Source organism: Sciurus vulgaris (genome assembly GCF_902686455.1).
Source record: "Sciurus vulgaris genome assembly, chromosome: 5".
Taxonomy (NCBI): Eukaryota; Metazoa; Chordata; class Mammalia; order Rodentia; family Sciuridae; genus Sciurus; species Sciurus vulgaris.
The window spans coordinates 94,334,750-94,360,515 of NC_136465.1; the positions used below are offsets into that span (position 1 = coordinate 94,334,750).

The window sequence follows — 25,766 nt, forward strand, 5'->3', positions numbered from 1 at the left end:
GAGGCAATACTTCTACCTAGAATTTGCTTTCTGTGTTCTTAGCAGTCATCACTTCTGCAGAAACTCTGGATCTCTTCACTTAAAGGTACTTATCAGAAGACTGGCAACTGTCCAGATGAACACATTCTTCCCCAGTCCCCTGAGATACAGTGGGAATAGGGCTAAGAGTCCTTAATTCTGACCACCTATAGCATTCAACATGATCCCTAGACTCAGTTCTTCTCATACCACTCCTTATTTTCTTTCCCAAAGTCCCAGCCTGACCTTGTAAAAAAAGAACACACCTTTTGTGTCCACAGTTTTTCCATTTCTACCTCAGTATATCACGGCACTGGAGGAGGTTTCCAGATCTCTCTCAGCAATGTCCTTAACCACACAAGAAACAGTTGAATGGAAAATGGTCAAGGTGCTTGGTCACTGGATCCAACTGGCTCTCCATCCATGTACTCTCTCCAGGAGGACCATGCAACTGACTGGTCAACGTGTTTGTTTGTTTGTTTTTTTTCTTTTGTACTGAGAATTGAACTACTGAGCTACATCCCAGGTCTTTTTACTTTTTATTTTGAGACAGGATCTTGACAAGCTTTTGAGGATCTCACTAAATTGCTGAGGCTGGCCTTGAACTTGCAATCTTCCTGCCTCTGCCTTGTGAGTTGGTGGGATTACAGACATGAGCCACTGCAGCAGGTTGACTGGCCATCTTGAGTGTATGTGAAATTAAATGCAAATCGTTCGGTAACATGATTGAATGCCCTTCATGTAAAGACACGTCTCTTCTTTCAGAAGCCAGCTTTTTTTCTCACACCTGCTTATACTTGCAGATCTTCCCTGAGAGTTTTTCACTTACCATTAAGATAAAAACAGTCTAGGGTAAACATATGGACTTTATGATAAGACCTCAACAATGTTGAGATAAAGGAGTAAATGGAAAGAGTTGCAGATGACAATCATGAAGGGCATGGCCAAGGTCAAGTACTGGGACTAACACTTAATAGTTCTTTACCTGAAGCATACCTAGGCCACGACTTACTCACCTCTGAAACAAGTGACCTCTCAATCTCTCAAGGTGTTTATGCTAACTACAGAAAATAATGAGTAAAAATATAGGATAATTGCACACATAGGAACAACTCAATAAATGTTAATTCCTCTTCCTTCCCTCTGAAAATTAATGACTTTAAACAAGAATCTTTTAAAAGTTTGCACTAAAGAAAGGAATTAGGACCAAAACACTATTTTGTGTAATAGTTTGTGCACAATAATGAAATACTTCATTTATAATAAATTTTAGTACAATTGAATAAATTGACCATCACCAAAATAAAACTTCAAATGACTCAACTCAATTATTTGGAAAGTATATTTTGACATGGATTTTAGACCTTTCACGTGCTTTGTGGATTGTTATAAGTACTGACTGAGTAAAAAGCAGAAATGTTAGAGGCCTTCTCACTTTGGGAAACCAGCCTAATCTTAGACTGTATCTACTTACTTGGACATGAAAGCACCACATCTGATTCTGGCATCACTTCCTTCAGGGAACAGCAGTTCTGGACTGTACAATACGTCAACCAACACTGAGAATTCAGCCTGCATCATCGGGCTGAACTGTTGTTCCACGGAGGCCACTACATCCTAAGACACAAAGCACAAGAGAACCTATTGGAAGACGAAGTCAGACTTCATCTTTCAAAGACATAGCAAACCTAAGAATACTAACCAGGAATGTCAGAGAAAATGAACCCTGTCTCCCGATAGCACCAAATGTCTGTGCTTTCATTATAGTCTGGTTTTATGTATAAGTACTGCCCGGGACTCCTTTTTTGGTTTGTTTTTTGGAATTTTTGTTTGTTTTGCTTTGTTTTTTGTTTTCACTTATAAAACAAAGAAAGGGTGGGTAATCAAAAGATGTTTAAAGATATACACACAAGAATAAAATTCACTAAAGCCATTGTACAGGCCCTGCAGTGTCTAGGACTATAAAGGAATCATGAAAAATTCAAATAAATTGGAGGCATACTTGGGAACAGCTAAAAAAAAGATTTTGGATGTGTCATTGGTCATCTAGAACTAACCATTCTTCCAATGGAAAATGATATATTATTTGAAGTATATTAGTACTATACAAGGGTTCAATGACATTCAATAGTATTTCAAATTATATTTATTAATAGACCCTACTGATCACCTATCCCATAGCCTATATGCACCCCTTTCTAGCTAAGAGAATCCGAATATTTTTTTCTGAGTCTGGCAGCAACATTCTCATGGAGATGAACCCCTCAGCTCAGGGTCAAAGTTGATTACTTTAAGCCAGTCATGGTTATTCCACCTCAGCTCTAGCAGCTGACCTTAGAATGCTTATATAACAACACTCCCAGCCTATGAGACATCAGATGAAGTCTGCTGATGTGCTGGGAGTTGAAAGAGTCTTTGAAACCACCTACAGTTCTCCCGGGAGCTTAAGGATGTGAATCCAAGGGAGACCAGCCTTAAACCAAAAGTCAGCAAATATGGGCCACAGGGCCCTGGCCTATCTGCTGCTGAATCAGCCCACTCAGGGAAAGCCACACCCATATTTTATGCTACGTGAAATGACAGTCATTATTGTTTAAGCCACTTTATTTGAATACTGTGATATTTAAGCTGGAAGCATCTTAACTGATGTGTTTCTAAATAAACTATAAGCAATTATAATTTTCTGAGCATCCTTTAATGGTTAAAGCATCTTCTTTTTGTTTTTAAACTACAATAAGAGACAAAAAAAAATATCTTCTCACATAAGCAACAATTTATCCACCCACAGCTATGGCAAATTTTGTGAAGCAGAAAACTGCTTCTTGTTACTCTCAGCTACAGATGCTCAGATGGTGCTAACATCCTCTGAATTTTATATGGTCAGATTTCAGGACTTGTCTTTAAGTCTTTCTTACTCTTTCAGCAAAAGTGATTATTTCTACTTACTATTCTAAATAAGTTTTCAGAGAAATTCTTGACATCAGTTAAATGTGATAGTATACCAGAATGTACATACACAAAGGGGAAAACTAGAAATTATATAAAGGTAAGAAGAGGGCATGTTTATTATATATGACCATATTTAGTGAAACATGCCTGAAATATACCTGGGTTTTTGTTTTTGTTTTTTATTGCATTTACTAAACAAATGGTACTAGGCTATCATGATGATTCTATCTTTACCTCTGATCTTGATCCTGGATCAACTATGTACTCTAAATCACTCTCACCGCATGAAAACTTGGGATAATGATCTTATGCTCTGGTTTCTACTCTATGAAATGTCTTCCCTTAGCTTCTGTGACACCACACTTTATTTCCCACCTGTGACCTGCTCCGATATTTCCTTTGTCAGTCTCTGGTAGCTCCTGGTCTTCTTCTCTTCTACAACTACACTTTCTTCTGAGAGATCTCATCCACTTCTATGATTTTAATATCATGTATATGTTGCAACATCCACATTTATATATCCAAATCTTCCCACACCAATCCAGACTTGTACATCCAACTCTCTCTCCTGACCCACCCACTAAGGTATCTAAACAGGCATCTCAAAATTAAAATTCCCCTAATTCATTCACATTACCATTGCTGCTTTCTTAAACCAAGTCATCATCACCTTTTGCTTGAATTAATGTCAAACTACCTAACTAAACTCACTGTTTCCATGTCTGGACAATATAAACACAACTCAAAATCCACAGAGATCTCTTAAAAGATATACCAAGTCATATCTGCCCTCTGCTAAAAATCCCCAACAACCTGCTATCACTCAGAAAAAAATCCAAATGCTTTACCATGTGTTTTAGTTCATCCAGGCTGCTATAACAAAAAGCCATGAACTGGATAGCTTTAAAATGACAGAAATTATTTTTCATAGTTTTGAGGTCTGGGAAATCCAAGATCAAGGCACCAGCAGACTTGGCATCCAGTGAGGGCCTACCTCCTAGTTCACAAAGGTGCTGTCTTACTGTGTTTTCACATGGTAGAAGGACCAAATGTGCTTCCTTGGACCTATTTTATGAGGGCACCTAATCTCATTTCTAAGGTTTCCATCTGAGAACCTATCCACCTCCCCAATTCATATATTAAGGTCCTTTCTCATAATACTACAAAACATGGCTTTACTTGGAGATAGGACCTTTTAGAAGGTAGTTAAGGTAAAATTAGCTTATACAAGTGGGTCTTAATCCAATATGATTGGTATCCTTATAATAAGAGAAAGTTAGGACACAAATGTGAACATGTGCAGAGGAAAAAAATACATGAGGACCCAATGAGAAACTAACCATTTACAATTCAAGAAGAGAGGTCTCAGAAGAAACCAAGCCTACTGATACCTTGATTTTGGACCTCTAGCCTACAGAAGAGTGAGAAAGTAAGTTTCTGTTGTGTAAGTCACTCTACCTATGTGTATATGTGTGTGTGTGTTATGGCAGCCTTAGCAAACTAATACATCTCTTATTCAATATCCCAGAATATCCAGATCAAAACTATGAGTGAGATACCATGTATTTTGTAAATAAAGGTGCTTGGATCATTCTGACCAAAAGGTTATAAGATAATACTGGAAGATAAATTGAAGCAAGGTTATAAATATTTAATTTATTATATAATTCTATGTATGGTTAACTTTTTTACCAATTTTATTACTGGCATTATGATTATTATTCTGATATTAAGAATCACTACTCTTACAATATCAGAACATATTAAATAATATACATTCATTAAAAAATAACTCACACAGCTTTTAGCTGAAATCTATGCATTTAAAAGGGTAGTGGTGGTCGAGAGTTGTAAAGTAAAACCTAATTCCCAAAAAGAATTTGATACTATCAGCCATATCTTATTTGTGTAATGCACATCTTAAAAACTACAATTTATAAAACATTAATGTCATTTCATGTTCTCATTGTACCTGTAACTTTTCAATAATATTTCTATAATCCCAAGCAGGCCCTCCAAGAGCTTCCTTAAAGCGTGGTCCAGAACGAGCTGAGAGTCTCCAACCCATAGCTGCTCTCTGCACCATATTTGAATGACTCTTCATGAAAAGGGTATTGACTTGGCTGTCCAAATCCACTGGAATGGCAATTCCACGATTTTTTGCTGTAAAAGAAAGATTTCAAGCATTTTTCTCTTAATTTGGCTAAAGTCTCTTATAAATTATCCATACACTTGTATGAACATAGAACAAATAAAAAAGAAAAATAGCAAATTCTTGAACTCTACCATTAAATTGTTTTAACCTGAAAGTACTACAGTTCTTCAAACCAATAAGTAAAGTGGGTCTATTAAACATTCAAGAACTTATTTGATTTCTCAGTGATAAACCTTTAAAACACACTTTATATAGCAACAACACAGAAAAACATTATATAACAACCATGGAGAGTTTTATCTTCCTAGATGCCAAAGAAAATAAGAGAGCAGACAGAAAACACCTGGTAAAATTCTGCCAATTCATTCATTAACTTAATTGGTGTGTGTGTGTGTGTGTGTGTGTGTGTGTGCGCGCGCGTGTGTACATATATATACACAAAATTGCATGGGATACATCTGAAAGTAGAAATAAAGAAGAGAGTAAAAAATAATCTACATTGGAAGTTGACCCATAGTACATATTTTCCCCTAAGATCCGCTGAAAGTTATATTTTAACAGACTTATATCACAGTAACACTGGAAATGAGAATGCTTGCCACAAGGAAAAGAGAAATGTTGAGGCATTTCTGAAAGAGAAAGAGAATCAGATTGCTCCATCAGAGAAAGAGGAACAGCAGCTGTCCCTCGAGAGCTTGGAGTTAGAAAAGATCTTCCTAGAGGGACAGTTAACCAATAAAGGCATATCAGGAAGATGGGGGTGTCATCTGGACAACTCATCAAAGAATCACCCTGATAGCTGGGAAGTTAAGGCCCTCCCTCCACTGATTAGCAGAAACAGAGAAGTTGGCAGCAGCAGTTTTTACCCAGAGGATAGTTAGAGAAATGTAGCAATGCTCCTTCAGGAAATTAGAATACCTAACTGGAAAGAACACCAGACAAAGGTGCTAGGACTTGACAGAAGAACAGAACAGAGTGTGAAGTAACTCCAAAGATCATCAGATATGGGGTAGACAGGAGGAAGAGAGAAGAGTTAAAACAGAGAGAAAAAATACATTGAAGACTCCAACTCCCCAGCAAAGTCTCCCTTATTTTAATAGTTGCTAGGATTCTCAGCCTGTCTTTGGCTACACAAACACACACACACACACACACACACACACACACACACACACACACACCCTAAGGGAAAGTCTGCATGCGATTTTTCAGCCCCTTCCATAGAACTTCAGGTCAGCCCCATCATTTATGCAAGGATTCTGAGAGAAATAGACCCTCCAAAATGCAGTGAAAACCATGCCAGACAGCCATGTCAATCATTACAGACCTCCACAATTACGAACATACTACCATGGAACATAAGGAAACCAGCAGCATTAAGAATAACCAGTTGACCCCAAGTAAAACAGATGATTCAAGGGAGAACAAAAAAAAATTAAATAGCTCAAATAACTGTTCTCAGAAAATTTGATCATACACTGCATCCAAAAAATTAGAAAATCAGAATAAAGACATCTTGGCAAATTAAAATATGACTGCATAACTGGGGCAAGGTGGAGCATGCCTATAATTCCAGCTGTGCAGGAGGACAGCAAGTTAAAGGCCAGCCTGGGCAACTTAGTGAGACCCTGTCTCAAAATAAAATAAAGAGTTGGGGATATTGTCCAGTATTAGAGCACTTGCCTTGCATGCATGGGCTCTGAGTTCTCCAGCACCACACACACACACACACACACACACACACACACACACACACACACATTATACATACACACATATATACATGTGTGAGTGTATATGATTACACAAATAAAAACTTCAAAAACTGGATGAAATAGAAAAGGATAGGGACAAAGTTGGTAATCTTGAAAAGGAAGTCAAAGAATCTTCTGAAACATAAAGCATAAAAGATCAAAAGCAAGAATAAAACAACAAACACAATGGAAGGGAAGAAATGATTAACAGGAGACATTGTCCTTGAGCTGAAGACAGCTGCAAGTCTCCAAACTGAAAGGGCCCACTGTATGGATTAATAAGCACACTGGTTATGTTCTGGTAAAACTTTAGAATACTGTTATAGGTTGAATTGTGTGCCCCCCCCCCCAAAAAAAAAGCACATCTGAAAGTCCTAATCATCAATACCTGTGAATGTGTCCCTATTTGGAAATAGGGACTTTGTGGATATAATCAAGTTGGATTGAGGTCATACTGAATTAGGATCTGCCCTAATCCAATTTGGATGGTGTCCTCATAAGAAGGGGAGAAGAGATAGAGAGACACGCAGAGGGAAGAATGCCATGTGAAGATGGAAGCAGAGTCTGAGTTTAAGCAGCTGCCAGTCAACAACTGTCAGCAAACACAGGAAGCAGAGAGAACCTTCCCTGGAGCCTGGGGACAGGCTGGTGATGCCCATACCTTGACTTCAGACTTCCACGCTCCAGTACAGGGAGATAGTGAATTCCTCTTGTTTTAAGACATTCTGTATGTAATTTGTTATGGCCAGTCATACAGACTAGTACAGAAGTCAATAATAAAGAGAAAAATCGCAAGAACTTCCAGAGAAAAAAGAGGATTCCTAAAAAGAATCAGATTGGCACCAAGCTTCCCATTGACTTCCCTGAATGCTACAATAGTCTTTAAAGATTAGATGGGAAAATAGTTTTGAAAATAGAATTTATACCTATCTAAACTAAAAATCAAATATGAGTCCACTATAAAAAATTTTCCAGAATCTGTAAAGGCTCAGAAATTCTTCACTGAACCTATGAAGAAATTACATCCAAAAATGAGAAGGGAATCCAAGAAAATGTCAACATGAACATAAGAAACTATGGCAACTGGTTATGAATCTGAAGAAGAGAATAAAGCTAGAAACAAATTTAAAAAGATTCATTAAATAGATATTAATAGTTAAGAATTCTCTTCCAACTGAAAGTTTTTGATATTTTAGCACATTTTTGACTCAAATGGTTATACACTAAAAATATTTATGCATCATAATTTGCATGTTCTAACCATTTCTTTATCAATCTATAGGATTTGTTTCTATTTCAAAATAGAATACAAGCATCACAAATCATAACAATAGAAAATCACTAATATGTCAAGCAATAATTAGAGTAGGAGAAAAGAGATAATGAAGGATGTATGTTAATTTCCTCATTTTTCACAGTGTGAAACTTATAGACATTATTTGAGCTGTTAAATCAAGAAACAGAGATAAAAAGTTCATATTTAAAGTTGTAATGATAATCACCAGAAGACTTATTTTAAATTAATGAAAATAGGCAGAAGGAATAAAAAGATACTGGATAGAGACAGATAGATACATAGATAGATAATCTGGCTTGCTTCATATAAGGAAAGGAAAGCAACAACAGTGGACAATATTGGTGAAAATTCTCCAAAGCTGGAAGATACTCAAAAACCCCTTTGGAAATAGACAATTTTTATTATGAACACAAACAATTACCAGTTTAAATAAGAACTGAGGCTGACGTCTTAAGAATACCAATAGCTCTAAGCCAATCTTAAGCAGCCCACTGCACCATGGCCAAGAGTGTCCTAGTGAAGGTTATTCCTGCTCAGCTTCCCTTTCCCAAGCATACAGTGTCTCTGTTCATGTCTTTCACAAAGAGCAGTACAACTGTACTTCTGTACCAGCTGAAGGACAGTCGACCTCACAGCACCAAGTGGCACATAGTTTTTTAAATACTTGATTCTACACTATGATCAAACCCTGGAAAGACTTCCTTCCTCTTCTGGCTGATTCACATATAGGTTGTATTTGCTCTGAACAGTCAAAAAAATCAAAGAGAAGGGCTGGGTATGTAACTCAGTGGAACAGTGCTTGCCTAGCATGTGAGAGGCCTTGGGTTTGACCCCTGATACCTGCACCACATACACACACACACACACACACACACACACACACATACACACACACAATCCAGTAGAAGACAATACTACCTCTATATTATTTTCTAAGTAACAAAAATTGTAAACAATTGATCAAAACATATTACAACCAAGTTTTAACTAACATTTAAACAAAAGAAGGAGGGTATGTAATTTGTCTCCCCTGCATAAAGGAGTCAGTTACAAAAATCATTGATAGAATGGACCATCAAGTAAGTATGGTTGCTATGAATATGACTTACACAAAGAAGAGCTCAATTGATATTTTTCTAATAATACCAGTGGAAATGTAGTCCAATGGATATGGCTCTATTTTTATAATGTGGACTTTTTATTAGTGAGTTCAGAAAAATCTCATCCACTCCCAAATTCTTCTGTAAATTTCTGCTACTACATATTCCTCTCTGGCTAGCAGCAGGGACAAGCCAGGTTGAGGAGACTCCACTATTCCAAACTTTGTTGAAAGGTTTTTGGTTTCTCCCAACTGTACAAACTTTAACTGATATTATCTAGCTTTCCTATCTGTCTTGCCATAAATTCTACAATATAAACTACAGATAATATATATTACTTTCTCATGCTTAAAGGTAAACCTTAGAAAATTACTAAATCAAAATTCCTAGGCAATAAAAGAAAATTATGCAATTGAAAGAAAGAGTATTGGAATTAAAATAAGTCAGTTGTGTAGATGTTTTTAAGCAATGGTAAAAGTACAACTATTTCAAAAGATAGTCTGAAATAGATCTATTGCACTGTCAAAATAATATAAATAATAATCTGAAATCAAAACTGACAGTACAATTTAGCTTCCTATATTGCTTAAGATTAAAGAAAAAAATTAAGCAGAAAATTATAATTAGCAAAAGAAAAGAATTAGTTCACTATCTCACTTACAGAAATATTACTAACTAGAGCACTATTTTTCAAACACAACCAAAAACCATCATCCTAACTGAGATTACTTTTATGAAGTTAGAAAAATTCTGGGATATAGAGTGCACAGAAATTTGAGCTAGAACATATTCTTGGAATTAGCAGTAAGAAAGAGTTAATGAATTTATTACAGCCAGCCATTCTTCAGGTCTATAGCATTAACTCCAACTGTGTGCTTTAATAGAAAGGGTCACATTAAAGTTTCATATGTGTAAAAAAGAATTGCTCCTATTTCTCTTCTAAGTTAGAGCATACTTGAGATACCACCTTGTTAAGGACATGCTGTCAGAAAGCAAGTACATAGGAGCCCTTAAAAACTAATGGGAGAGAAGATGGACTGTTATCAATGCATTTATCTTTGCTAGAGCTCTGCCTAGATATAGTTAGTTGTCTAAAATGAGCTATCTTTATTCATAGTTATTTTTATTATTATGCTAACCTTATAATTGGGCTTATAAATTCTGAAAATTCTCTGGATGTGACAAGTTTTCTCAGAGATTTTAAAATGTAATCAAAATTCATTTCCAATTATTATTCATTAAATATTGCATATTATGTGAATTCTTTTAATTAGATGGAATTACTGATGGTATCTGCCAGGCCAGTACAGTGATAGGTGCCATGGGAAAAATGCTCAGACAGATAAACTGACAGGTAGGGGGAGAGGCAACAGAAAGGGTAAGCATTAATTAGAAAACCAGGGTGGTTGTCAGGCACCACTGAGCAGACCCATAAGAAAGAAAAGAGGCATCCAAGGAACATACAGTGGCGTGGGCAGAAGGTGGTACATTTCTGTACCATGTCAAGGTGTTCAGGATAAATCTGTACTGAAACACTAATGTTTTTAAATAGAAAGAATATTAAAGATATTAAGTATGCATTTCCTGTTTGGCACTCAACTATACTGGATTGATCTTCAATTAATTCACAAATTGAACAAAGTATATAATTTTTATGGGTTACTCAAGAACTAATAGGGGAACACCTGACTAGTTATCTGAATATAATAAAATTGATTCCACACCACATACCTTGCAAATAAATATACTCCACCTAGCTCAAAAGTTTAAACAGCAACACCCAAAATACAGACAAACTAAAACTATAAAAATTCTCCATGAAAAGTAAAAAAAAAAAAAAAAAAAAAAACTTAGATTGACCAAGCCTCTTCTGAAGATGAAAGAAAACCTAAGAGAAAAGACAATTCTGAATTCTAAAAATAAAATAATTCAAATGAGAAATTAAGAAACAACTGAAGAGAAAGTCCACAGATTGGGAGAAAATCTTTACCATACGCACCTCAGATAAAGCATTAATCTCCAGGACATATAAAGAACTCAAAAAACTAATACCAAAAAAAAAAATAATAATAATAACCCAATCAATAAATGGGCTAAGCAACTGAACAGACACTTCATAGAAGAAGAAATACAATTAATCAACAAATACATGAAAAAAAAAAGTTTCAACATCTCTAGCAATTAGAGAAATGCAAATAAAAACTACTCTAAGATTTCATCTCACTCCAACTAGAATGCCAAGTATCAATACTATTGGCAACAATAAATAAATGTTAGCCAGGATGTGAGGAAAAAGGTACATTCATACATTGCTGGTAGGACTGTAAATTGGTGCAACTATTATGGAAAGCAGTATGGAGATTCCTCAGAAAACTCAGAATGTAACCACCATTTGACCCAGCTATCCCACTCCTCGGTTTATCCTCAAAGGACTTAAAATCAGCATACTACAGTGACACGGCCACATCAATGTTTATAGCAGCTCAATTCACAATAGCTAAACTATGGAACCAACCTAGGTGCCCTTCAACAGATGAATGGATAAAGAAAATGTGGTGTATCTATACAATGGAATATCACTCAGCTTTAAAGAAGAATGAAATTATGGCATTTGCTGGTAAATATATGGAGTTGGAGAATATTATGCTAAGTAAAATAAGCCAAACCCAAAACAACCAAAGACCAAATATTTTCTCGGATGTACAGATGCTAATTCACAATACGGGTGCAGGGGCACTAGGGAAGAATAAAGTTCCTTTATATTGGGTAGAGGGGAGTGAAGGGAGGGGGAGGGGCATGGAGATATGAAGGACAGTAGAGTGAGACAGGCATTATTACCTCATGTACATATATGACTGCATGACTGATGTATAATATGTATAATCAGAAAAATGAAAAATTACACTTCATTTATGATTTATCAAAATGTATAAATGCATTCTACATTCATGTACAACTAATTAGAACAAATTAAAAAATTCATATAAAAAGAAAAAGAACTGGCCAGGTGCAGTGGTGCATACTTATAATCCCAGCTACTCAGGAGACTGAGGCTGTCAAGGTCAGCCTAAGCAACTTAGCAAGATCCTGTTTCAAAATAAAAAATAAAAAGGGTTGGGGATGTGGCTCGGTGGTTAAGGATACCTGGCTTCAATCTCTAGGACAAAACAAAAAGAAAAAGAAAAAAAATACTTCTTATAGGCACAGACTTCATTTCCCTAATATATAAATGTTTACACAAATTACTAAGAAAAAAGCACTAGAAAAACAATCAAAGCATAACAAGTGACAGGTCATAGGAAAGGAAATACCAATGGTTCATTAATGTGGGAAAGTTTTCTTTCTTACTCATAAAAGAGAAACACACATTAAAACTGTAACAGTACCTTCACTAAGATTGACAAAAATCTAATATGCTGTATTCTAAGAGAAAGACATTCCCTGAGATTGCTGGGATGTTAATTGAACAATCTCTGCAGAGGGTAATATCTATCAAGATTAAAAAAATCCAGAAATTCTACTCATAGGTATTTATCCTATTCTCTCGTGTGCAAAGTGATTGAAAACAATATAAATATTCAACAATGAAGTAAATCAATTATAATATAATCATATAATAGGATATTATGCAGCCAAAAACAAGAGTGGGATATTCAATCACTTATTTGTATCATTTCTTTTATTCATGCCATAAATATTCATAGACTGCCTACTGTACTCTAGGCACTGTGTCAAGCTTTAGAACTTTACAACAGATAATGCACTTAATTTTCTTCTGCTCTGTGATTTCTTTACATGTTGTAAAGAACATTAAAGATATTAAATGCACATTTCCTATCTGGCATTTCCACAATGCACTGGAACTTTACTAAGAGCAGGAAATAGAGCCTAACAGAGTGCATTTCCTCCAACTAAAAGAATGCCTTTCAGATAATGAGGAACTATGTATCAGTTGAATTAATAAATAAGTGAAAACTTTAAGCTATTATAACCTATTCAGATTTAATATTTTTAAAATAATAACGGTGTTTTTTTTAAAAAAAGAATCACAGGAGTGTTTTATGTCAAACTCTTAACTACAAGACCCATTGAAATAAACAGGCTTGCTTAATAGACACTGAATTTCTCAAAGGGTTAATATTTTTTACGTGTTCAAATTTTCGGGGAACATTGGCTTGAAGATTTCTGTTCATTATTTAAACCATTTGTTAAAGATATTTTATAGAATTTCCATTTGGAAAATAGATTGTGTCACCAACAAAGAATCCAACATTAATCCCCCAAATCATTTGAAGATTATGAAGCACATGGAACAAAATTCTTTTTAAATAAAATAACATGTTGGTAATTCTTGGATGCTTTTTCACAAAGTACTTCTACCATGTGCAGCTGTGTTATATATGAATGAGTAAACTGAGGAACAGGAACTGACCGAGCACACTTAAAAATTTACATGGCCTTAATATTTGTCAAATCTCAGTGAACATCATGTGCGCATGTATTGCAGAGGTCTCCATCCCTACTGGCTCCTATCACCAGTTTTAATTTATATGATTGAGGGTGGAAAATGATAAAAATGTCCCTACCTTACACTATATTGAGGACCTGCATGTAATGACTACCTGGGTGTTTGCATTTATTATCATTTAAGAACTTGTTTCTCCTTACCAATTTCAAATTCTATATGACTCAGAAAAAAGTGTAACGATGGAGATAAGTATCAATAATCTCTACAGATACACATCATTCATAAGCATCTTTAAAAGTTTGGAAAATTTTATGAGAAAAACCTAACATGATACACATGGTAAATACGTGGTTGTGCCTACAATTTTAAAAGCATATGATGTTTTATCAGAAAATAATGAAAAATACTATGTATTTGTTTCAAGTACAGATTAATTTACTATCTTGATATCTACTGTATATCTTACAAGTGTAAAACAGGTAACATGTTCATTCAAACTGGTTTGTGATAGAGCATCACAAATGCCTGCTAGCATGCCAGTCCAAAAGGGGTTCAGATCCTGAGTCTGTCCTTGCCTTCCTGTATGACCTTGAGCAAGCAGTCTAACTTTGCTCACCTCATTTCCTCATCTGTAAAATGGAGCTAAGAATTATGTCCACGTCATAGCATTTACCAGACTGTCCAACACTGATCAAGTACTGGCAGCACTCAGCAAAGCAAGTGCTACCTTTATGATTTTTTTTTTTTTTGCGATTTTTCACTACCTTTTGTCTTCAACGTACAAATGAGGAAGAAAATGAAGTATTCCAATAATGATAGATGAGTTGAGCTAATGTACTTAAGAGCACTTTACAAATCATAAAGTGTTATGTAAATGTAACTATAATTGATATTTGCATTTGCAGAAATGTGTTTACCAATTTGTAAATGCATGAAAATTTGCTTTATATACACAAAGTATTCTCTTGACTTTGTCATGTTTGAATATGTAGACTTTGTTCTCTTTAATATTATTTCATACCTATTTCAATTGTGTTAAATTGCACTGCCTAAATATATTTTTAAAGAGTTGCTGAAATGCAAAACTGACTATGTCTGAATTGTAAAACTTCAGACAGATCCATATACAGTAGTAAGCAAAGTTTATAGAAGGCCACTGTTTTGGACTGAGCTCCTGCACTGGGTCTCAGCAAACAAGTAATCAGAATGGAATCATTCATGCTAGCTCCCACATAATCAAACTAAATTCCAAAATGGGCCAGTCTCTCAAGAAATATGGGAGATCACAGTAACCAATTAATGGGGCCCTGTTTAACTTTAAGGAAAGTAACATTGAAACAAACAACCAATCTGCTTTTTGTTCCCTGTTTCTGCTTTCCTCAGCACTTTACTGTCTATAAAGCCCCAATCTACTCAGCTGATTGGGAAAATCTATTCTAATATAGAATGATATGTTGCTTGATTCTAGAATCGCACAAAAAAATCAAGTGAATCTTTAAACTAAATTTGTCCTAATTTCACCAGCAAACCAAATCATCATGATTCTAGTTTATATCCTAGAACTTCCACAAAATAGGACTTATGGTGCAACAGGATACAGCATAAACTGCATACTCAGAGAAACTTGGATTTCAAACCCAAGTCAAATACTTATTAATTGGGCAAGTTAATTAACTTTATGAGCCTAAATTCCATTACCTGCAAAATACCTAGCCCACAGATTATTGTCAATCAACAAACACTTATTACCTACTTAGCACTAGAATCTTGTAGGACCCAGTGATGAAAAGAAAGCAAAGTCCCTGCTTTCTAGTCTTCATTCTAATAAAGGAAGCAGAAAACAAACAAACAAGAAGAATCTTTCAAATAGTGAAACATATTAGGAGGAAAATAAAATCATATAATATGCTAAAGGATAGGAAGAAGCTGAGACACTGAATGTGGATTGTTCTGGGACACTTCACTGAGCACTTAGCTTTGGATCTGAGACCTGATCGGCAAGAGGAAATAGGAAATCAGCAAGTTGCAACCTGGGGAAGAAAATTCAAACAGAAGGAAGAATACATGCAAATGCCCTGAGGTAAGAAAAGGCCAGGGTGTGTAGAGCAGAGATGGAGGCAGGGGCTAGTGAAGAAATGTAGGACTGGATGAAGTTCGGACAAGGGACCTTGTAAGCCATGGTAAGGAACGCAAATTTCCAAAACAGCAGGAAGTTTTAAGTAGGTGGAGATATGATCTGATTTACATTTCAACAAAAGGGAAGAATTAGAGCACTAATTGCAAAACAGTTATTTTTTTAAAAATAGGGCTGAAATTCACTTCCTGCAGCTGCTGCATGTTGGTTATGACCCTATGTGTAGGAACCTGTTAAAGGTACAGGTGTTTAAGGATAATTATCATGTTCCCCCTCATAGTCCCCCTCCTTGTCCACATGGCTTAAATGTTTTCAATCACTAGTCAAATGATTTTTAAATTCCTTTCCTACAATGACTGTCCACATCTGACTGCATTTCATTTTGGTCCTACACTTCTCCATGATTGGTATCCTACAGCAACCAAAAAGCATGGGGTCTCCCTATCACAGCACAGAATTTGACTTTCACCCTCATCCTAGATCACAGTTTCTATGAATGTCTCTTGACAGCTGCTTCATAGTTATTGTTCCTTAAAATCTAATCAAGGAGAAAAGATTTGTTCTTAATATGACATCAGCTGGGATAAAATGAAAAGCACAAAAAATGGTATAAAGTGGTCAAATGGGGGAGAATTCATTTATGGGGGTCAAGAATGGCTTTTGTGGAAGAATTCAAACCAAAAAAAAAAAAAAACCAAAATTGAGTCATGGAAAAGATGCTGAGAGGTGACAGTGGCAATGGTGAAATGGAAGGAAGAGAAAGAGCTGCAGCATGAGCAACAGACGGCACGTAGACATACTGTCACAAAGGCCCGTGGGGACCAGTGCACAAGGAGAACAGAAAGGGAAGGCAGACCATGATGTAGAGGCCATGCAGGGTCCACTGGGGAGTCAGCCCAGGTTAAAGGAAGGGTGCAGCTGAAGTGGGGGACTCTGCTCAGGGGCTTTCGGTTCAGGAAGATTATTCTGATAGCAGATTCATAAAGTAAGGAAAGAAGGGAAAACATTAGTTCAAAAATAAAGTAATGAGGGGCTAAGCCAACCCTCCATAGAATGAATGAAAGAGGAGGATGCATGCAGAGGAAGAACAGAATTTCCAGAGCCCAGCAACTCTGCTGATGGACAGGATCAACTAGGAAGAGGAAGAAAGCATGTCTCCTCACAGGATGAAACAGGTTTTCATACCAAAACATCACTCTTCAAGCCCATCTTGATTACAGGTTTAGACATCATTATCTTTTTTTTTTAATTGTAAACAAATGGATACATGTTGTTTCTCTGTTTGTACATGGCATAAAGGCGTACCATTTGTGCAATCATAAATTTACATAGGGTAATGTTGTTTGATTCATTCTGTTATTTTTTCCCTTCCCCCCACCCCTCCAACCCCTCTTTTCCCTCTATACAGTCCTTCCTTCCTCCATTCTTGCCCCCCTCCCTAACTCTAACTCTAACCCTAACACTAACCCCTCATCATTATCTTTTAAACTTCTTATCACACCTGTTTTTATAGCATACGAAAGGAACTAAGTTTTTTTCTCCTACATCCTAAGATTGTGGCCAGTATAGGAAATGATAGAAAGTGAATCTTACAACTTAGAAATAAATTACATATTTGGATTAATATAGTTTCAGTGACTATTTTAAACCCCCCCAAACTCTGCTATCCTGCTATGCAAGAACGGATCTGATTATGGTATACCCACCACTGAGGCCAGAATCTAGCGGCAAGCTCAGCATGGAGTCCCACTTGCAGTGAAGTTCCTGTCTGGATTCTTAAGTGCCCTGAACAGCATGCTCTCTATGCTCTGTGTGAACTGACCTGCATTCCCCCAGTGCATGTGATGAACAGTGAGGGAGGAGGAGGAGAAAGGGGAAGACAGGAAGAGAAAGGAGGAAGGTGAGAAAACAGGGAAAGACTGCCTTAAAATGGAAAAGAATACTAGTTGGCAGATAAGGTGATGTATTCCTATGCAAAAATCAACATCATCATATTTTATCTTTTAGTGGTTAACATGCATCCTAACAAATGTGGTCCAAATGAAAATGCCTTTACTGTCCAGCTCCATGGCACATGCCTATAACCCCAGTAGCTCAGGAGGCTAGGGCAGGAAGAGGATGAAGTTCAAAGCCAACCTCAGCAAAAGTGAGGCACTAAGTAACTCAGTGAGACCCTGTCTCTAAATAAAATATAAAATAGGGCTGGGGATGTGGCTCAGGGGTTGAGTGCCCCTGAGTTCAATCCCTGGTAACCCCCACCCAAAAAAAAGAAAGAAAGAAAGAAAAAGAAAAGAAAAAGCCTTTACTTCTATTTTATTATAACTTGAAAGATAACTTTTTATTAAGAACTCAGAAATTATATGAATGTGTAAACAAGAGAACCACATTCCCCTATCACTCCACCACTCAGAGACAACCAGTGTTAATATTTTATTTATATGACCCTATAGATACTTTGTACATATTTTTATAATAAAAATTAGGTGCTCTTTTTTTATTTTTGATATCAATTGCAGTTTCCTCTTCTTTTTTTCCTGAACATTCAGTCATAAAAGCTTTAGAGGAGCAGAGCAGGGAAAAAAAAAAAAGGTCTGAAAAGGAGCCGTGGTGGCCCAGAACCATAGTGACCCAGAGACCTGGAGCCCAAGAAAAAGTGGAAGGTCTGTAAGGAAGGGCTGCATGCTGAGGATGACCAGGGAGTCGGGAGGGTGTCCACACTGGGGGAATTCTGGCTCAGGGAGTCATAAGTGAAGAGAAGTGAAGAGGGTATGCATGTGAAGGAGTGACCCAGGGCGGAGACCAGAGACCCAGCAAGGCAAAGAAGACAGCACCACACAGCAGAAGCATGGCCCAGACTTTGGAGCCAAAAGATGGCGAGGAGGAGTGCACCTCCACAGGAGGGTGTCGGAGGTCAAGCTCAGGACAGCTTCCCTGTGGGGCATCTGGGCCCATGTGGGCTCTGTGTGCAAAGGAGGGTTCCAAGTGTGGAAGCACTGGAGTTATTCACTTCTTTCAAGAGAACTGGCATCTTTATCAACTGAATTTTCCAATCCAGAAATTGTGCATCTTTCCATTTATAAAAACTTTTATACCCCTCAATGTAATATTTAATTTTATTTGCTTGTATTTCTTAAGTTTACTATTAAGTATTTAATATTTTCATTGCTATTATGAATATCTTTTTCACATAATATGTTTTTGGTATGCAGAAAATTCATTAAGTATAATACTTAGCTGTAATTAATTATCTTAGTGAATTGTATTACTAGTCTATTAGTTTTAGTAATTCTCAACTGATCTTCCTTGGTTATAATTGTTTTTTAATTTATTCACATTAAAATTGGTGCTGTCCTTAAATTTTGTTAATATCCAATTGCTTAGGTCAGATTGCAGATGGGGGAAAGACTTTAAAATGATCATTAATTAAGTCATTTTCAGAAGACGTGAAAATGCATACATATGATAACCCTGGCCAAGTTACACAATCTAGATAATGCTCTTTTCTTAACTGTAAAATGTAAATAATCAAAGATCCTATCTAAACTTTCTATCTAAATGAGAGAGCGCATGTACATCACTCAGCTTTGCACATGACAAGGGCCCAGGAAATGTTAACAGGAACGATGACAATGAAACTGAACAAACTGCCCTTCCCAACTCTGGTAGAACCACCAGAGAAAGAGCAAGCCTTTTTCTTTTTTCATTTCAGCCAAGTCTGTATTTCTCCTTCCTCCTCCCCCCACCCTTCCTTAAACCCCCCCCACACGTATCTGTAAGAAACCCTTCTAATCTTGTGATCCCCTTGCCTCCCACTTCACTTGTAATTTCTGAAGTTTTCAATGTCTAATAGGCCCTCAAAAAATACCTAACAGATTTCAAACAAAATTAGAACACTAAAAAACACTCAGGAAATCCTACTGCCATATGAAATCTTATTAAGTCAGTTTCATAATAAACAAGACAATTCTACAATGAAATGTGAGATCACAATTAACTAACACCATGTCTTTAAAATTTTATTGAGTTACACTTTAAGCATTGAATACAATATTACATTTAAATTTAGAAATAAAAATATATTCCCCCTCTCAAAAAGCCTGTGATGTTCAGAGTCATTGGCTGATCATTACACTTCACTTTACAGAAACCACACCTGTCTTCTTATTAAGTTGGAAACCTGCTTCTACTGCCTATGGGCCAAAAGTTCAGTTTCATCAAGAGGTATATAACTAAGTCAAACTGAACACCATGAACTTACCCACTTCTGCCAACGTTCTGATGCAGGATTCCACTGAGGCTTTCTGTGCGGGGTTTGGCCAGGTGCAATTATAAATTCTGAAGGCAGACTGTAGCAGCTGAATAAAAACTGGCTGGTGTGTCTAAACACAGAAAGAAAGTAAGCAACTTGTACCAATAAGCCACTAATGTGCCTGGTGTGGGACCTATGCATTATCAGAAAGGTTTATCAAAATAAAATGCAATACATTTTTTCAACTTTCAGGTTATATAATATATACCTCATTCAGCCAACATTATCCTATACCCACTTCATGATCTGCACTGTGCCAGACACTACAGAAAATAAATCATTTTAACAATATTCTTAATCAGAAAATATGCCACTTCTCAAAGCCAATGACATGAATTTAAGTAATTTTTTAAAAATCCCTTGTTTATTCCCAAGTACAAATACAACAGGTGTTTCTGGGTTTGGGGGTTGGTTTGGTTTCTTTCTTTTTTTTTTTTTTTAAAAAGAGTTACAATAAAAATCTTTATTTAGGTTTGATCAGTACAGGTAAGATATACTGGAGTCACAGAGCAATGTGCATTAACAGGATACAACAGTTCATAAAAATTGAGTTAACTATGCACACAAATATCTTAAAAATTCAGTCACCTAAAGAGAAAATGCATAAAAGTATGGTGGAAAAAACTATCTAACACTGAAACTACTTAGGATTCCATCAGCAAGACCAACTTTTAGTGACAAAAATCTACGGTATTGGGCAACCTTAGCAGTCATAAACCCACATCTACTCTAACAAGTCTGAATGGTGTAGAAGTGTATAACAGCATGAGGAAAAATGCCCTTACACAGCACTGGTTCTAGAGACACAGATTATACAGACATCATTGTGTTATACTTTAAGGAAAGGTTTCCATCTACAACTTCACATTAATTCATATAAAAATAACTTGACCCTACACAAAATGTTCTTTTAGCAACATTCAAAGTAATTAACTGTTACAATTTCCAAAGTGTTGGTCTGCTTACAGAGTAAGGAAAAATAATATGACTTGAAGATGGGATGTCTTTATTTAAAATGAAGTTTGACAGATTCAGAAAGAGGCATAATTTGAGAGAATGCTTTTCAGAAGTGTAGGAAACAGCCAGGTAGAGTGGCCCATGCCTGTAATTCCAGTGGCCTGGGAGGCTGAGGCAGGAGGATTGCAAGCCTCAGCAATTTAGTGAGGCCCCAAGCAACTCAGCAAGACCCTGGCTCTAAATAAAAAATAAGAAGGACTAGGGATGCGGCTCAGTGTTTAAGTGCCCCTGGGTTCAATCCCTGGTACAAAAAAAAATTAAAAAATAAAAGAAAGAAAGGAAAGAAAAAAAAGAAATGTAGAAAACAACTTCTGGGCCAGATTGTAGATTTTTCCTACTCCAAGAATATAAATTCCTTGTAACAACACTTCTGCCCTTGGTTCAGTTACCTGGAGGCTGGTACTGTTGTCTGAGAAAGGAGAGCTGAAGAAGCCGCTCACAATGCTCATGACTGACTCTGTAACGCACTTCTCCAGGAAGATGTCCGCGTGCTTCCTGTCTGTGGTGCTGTTGCAGACCTGGAGAGAAGAGCAAAACAACTCCATATGCTTCAGCCCATCTTTGCATCATTACTCAACACAGGAATCTTCTAAAACATTGTCCTGAAATAGCTCTCCATAATAATTTTTATGCTTTTTAAAGTTGCTTTGAAAAGAAATATTTCTGCCCCCAACCCACTAAAATTATATCATTTTACAATAGCTTCTTCTTCAAATTAGACTCCTTTCAGCCAGGGATCAGAATTCCTTCAGACTCCCAGCTCCTTATTCTTGATTTGCTTCTCCACTCTCTTGCTCACCAACCTTTCCCTTGGTCCCCAAGCTTGGTTCTTCTAGAAACCACTTTCCCTCCCACTCAACATGAGGAAGTCAAAGAGGAAATAGTCATAACTATAAGAAAGAAGTAGATGTAATTAATGATGGTGTGCCTCTGCACCCATTTTGCTTTAAAATATCTGGCCCAAACTGGAGAGAGCAAAGAAACTATCTGGACAGAGGCAGAAAAGTCAGAGGAGATAAATCAACACCCTTTTCAACAACTCTGACTTTCTCACCTAGAAATAATCTGGGAGGCATGGAAGTATATTTCTGTATGCATTCTTCTCAGAGTAGGCTAAGCAAGAAGGCACAAAACTAGAGCTAGAGACAGATCCAAAAAAAAAAAAAAAAAAAAAAAAGACAGCCCTGCTTCCTGCTCTGTTCTTTACATCTGATTAAATGAGGCACAAACTGGCCATTTCACCAAACTATAAATTTCAAAGTGTGTCAGGGCAGACAAATTGCAAATGCTAAGATGTATGATTTAAAACAAAACAAAACAAAACAAATGAAAAGCACACAGGAAACATGGAGACAAAAAGGAGGAGGAGGAGAACAGAGGGTGTGAGAAGAGACTGAAAAACAGAGAGGGAAATAAAATTTAAATGTTGACAAATTGTAGTGGGTAAATATGGTGGCCATATGTTCCAGATGTTCTTAGGCAATCCAAATTTTTATGTTAATTTTTGTCTTTTCAATAAGGTGCTTAAGTAAAAGAATAAATGTAATTTCATTTGATATTGCTTTAAAACTTTTCACACAAATTCATAAAAGAGAAAAATTCCTTTCTCATACCATGTGTTCCAGTGTTTTTAGTTTAGAAAACAGAAGTGCTAAAGCCAGCATTTGCTGGATGAGGGAGAAGAAAAAAAAAGTTTGTATGTAAGCTACTTTCCATCTCATTTTTTAGTCATCTATTAAATGGCATATATCTTTTGTTTTTATAACTAAAAGGTTTTCAGTATAATAAACATCATAGGGTTATAGTAGGGAAGAGTATAATTAAAAAAATAAATTATGGCAAGTTATGTAATCTAGCTATTTTTCCAGCATATAACATAGTGTCTGGCAAATACAAGATGTTCAATACAGTAGTCCCCCCTTATCCACAGGGATATAGTCTAAGACCCCTGGTGGATGTTTGAAACCATGGATTGTACCAAACCCCATGTTTTTTCTTATACATGTATATCTATAATAAAGTTTAATTGACAAATTAGGTATAGTAAGAGATTAACAACATAATAAAATAGACCAATTATAACAATATACTGGAATGAAAATTATGTGAATGTTCCCTCTGTCTCTCTCTCTCTCTCTCTCTCTCTCTCTCTCTCCCCTCCCCTCCCCTTCTTCCCTCCCTGAATCTGTCCTATTTTACTTCCATCTTTTCACTTAAAGGAAATACTTTACAACTTCTCTTTGACATATCTGAATTGCCAGCATCACTACTCTTGCGTGTCGGGGTTGTGATTGAGTAAAATGAGCATTACTTGAACACAAGCACTGCAATACTGTTACAGGTGATCTAATAACCATGTCTACTAAGTGACGAGCAGGCAGGTGGTATATACACCATGGATAAGCTGGACAAAGGGATGATTTGCATTCTGAGTCAGAGGGCATGGGATGACACAGGACGTGCAAGATTTCATCAAGTTAGAACAGCATACAATATTAAAATTTATGAATTATTTGTTTCTGGAATTTTCCACTTAATGTTTTCAAAATTTTGTCACCCTCAGATAACTGAAACTGCAAAAAGTGAAACTGTACAAGAGGGGACTACTTGTAAATATTTGTGGAATGAATCAATCAACCAAATTTTAAAAAAAATAAGACTAAGGACTTGTATTTTTTGTTTTTTGATTATCTTTGAACTAGGCTATCTTTGTAGGTCATTCTATCAGAGGATTAACATTTAATGTGGTCTCAGAACTAATACAAAATTGATTTTCCCTAGATGGACATGAATTAGGATTTAGTTCTGTTGGTATCTGTCTAGCACTGGCTTTTACATTGAACTTTTCTGATATGGAGGATAAAACTGTCTTAATGTGGACTATGAAGCAGACCAAGTCTGGCACAACCAACAAAAGTGACCTTCTCCACCCCTATGCACCACGCAATCTCGTATGGCTCTCTAGAGTCATCATAGTATCACACTGCATGACTTGCAACTGGAAATTTGCCAAAGCACCACCCAGAAATTTCCTTTTCAGTCAATAGATTAATAAAAGTTATCTATTCCTAGATAAAAGTCTTAATTCAAAATCTTGAATAATGAAAACTCTTTATGTTTACAAAACAGTGTAAAACCTATTCCTCTTTTCAAGGTATTTTTTCCCACCCCATCTGAATAGCACCCCACACTGTAATATGAATAGCCAAGAAATGTAGGAAGCTACTTTTCTTATTAAAACCTTTAAGAAGTTTTCAGGGGAAAAGAAACTAATAAATAGTGTAATATTTCCTTATCCTGTCTTTTACTTATTTTTATTACCTCTTTACAACAAAGATCAGAAATAAAATTAAGTCACATTAAATTATCTTTTATGTGTTTTACATATATATTTTTTAAGTTTCAATCTGCTTTCATGTATTAATGACATAACATCATTTCCTATAAAACATTTCTATGTACTGTCATTACCTAAAAACTTGTTTTAAAAGGCTATATTTATTTCATCATTTGAATGCATTATCATGCTTTAATCTATTTTTGGAATGGGTTGAGATACACATTACCAAAAATTACAAATCATTTTCTTAGTTATTTCCTTCTTGTTAGTCTTTTATGTGATTTCTTTTATTTATTTATTTATTTTTATTTATTTATCACAAAGAATTATGTAAGATTACCAATTTTACTTTCACATTTTTTGATATATTTCACCCAAAAAGGAGGCAGATGAGGGTAAGTAGACAGTTTTATACTACTTGCTGGGATGATCCTTTAAACAAATTTACAGTGCTATCAACAATCATGGATACAGAGGATGTCCCTGCATTACCAACGCTAGCTCTTGCTTTCAGGTTCTGGTTGGGTTTCATTCCTGCAGGGCACTGTCAGGAGATCACAGAATGAAAGAGAAAGAGGTCAGGTACCTATTCCACCTCTGCTTCCATTTCCACCTCCCTCTCCCTGCTGAGGCTTTGGTGTTGGGGGACGCACCTCCCACTGGGGCCCAGTTTGCCTTGCAAACTGTTCCCTGACAGGAACACTGTGCTGCCCGCTACCCCGACAGGCCCCCAGGCAGCACCTGCTTTGTCATGTTCCCAGTTCCTGGTGCTCTCCTCTCCCTTCCTGGTTCCTTCAGCCCTACCCACACTTCTTAGAGCACGCCATTTGTTTCCTACTGGAAGGACTGCTATACCTACATATTCTAATAATTGTTTTGTCAATTTAATGATACCTAAAAGTTATTTCATTTTGTATTTTGTACGTTGTTTAACAAGGCTGGGTACTTTTATGTCATCATTTCTATTTTCTGTCCTGTACAAGCAATTTAAGTCCTCTAAACCACTTTCCAACAACCTGGATAATGACTCTACATTACATATCAGTTTAATATACCTTTTATAAGCTCTTTTCAGATTGTGCATTCTGACTCAGAATATTTACATTCTTATGTTTCATTGTGTAAACTAATTTTTAACATCCAGGCACTACTCCTTATTTTGATTAGAACTATTTATTTAATACAAAGAAGACAAACCTCTTTCTGCAAAAGAAAATATAGTCTG

The 25,766-nt window shown here is 36.2% G+C and overlaps 1 protein-coding gene across 2 annotated transcripts in view; it reads right to left on the reverse strand.

Moving 5' to 3' along the window:
• ITPR2 (inositol 1,4,5-trisphosphate receptor type 2) overlaps positions 1 to 25,766 on the reverse strand; it is a 525,070-nt gene that overhangs the window by 210,121 nt on the left and 289,183 nt on the right. For both annotated transcript variants that reach the window (XM_079139251.1, XM_079139250.1), the window contains 4 exons: positions 21,591 to 21,719; positions 20,134 to 20,254; positions 4,940 to 5,130; positions 1,493 to 1,635 (listed from right to left, as the gene is read on the reverse strand). In XM_079139251.1, the coding sequence (XP_078995377.1) occupies positions 1,493 to 1,635; positions 4,940 to 5,130; positions 20,134 to 20,254; positions 21,591 to 21,719 (584 nt within the window). The remainder of the gene's footprint in view (positions 1 to 1,492; positions 1,636 to 4,939; positions 5,131 to 20,133; positions 20,255 to 21,590; positions 21,720 to 25,766) is intronic.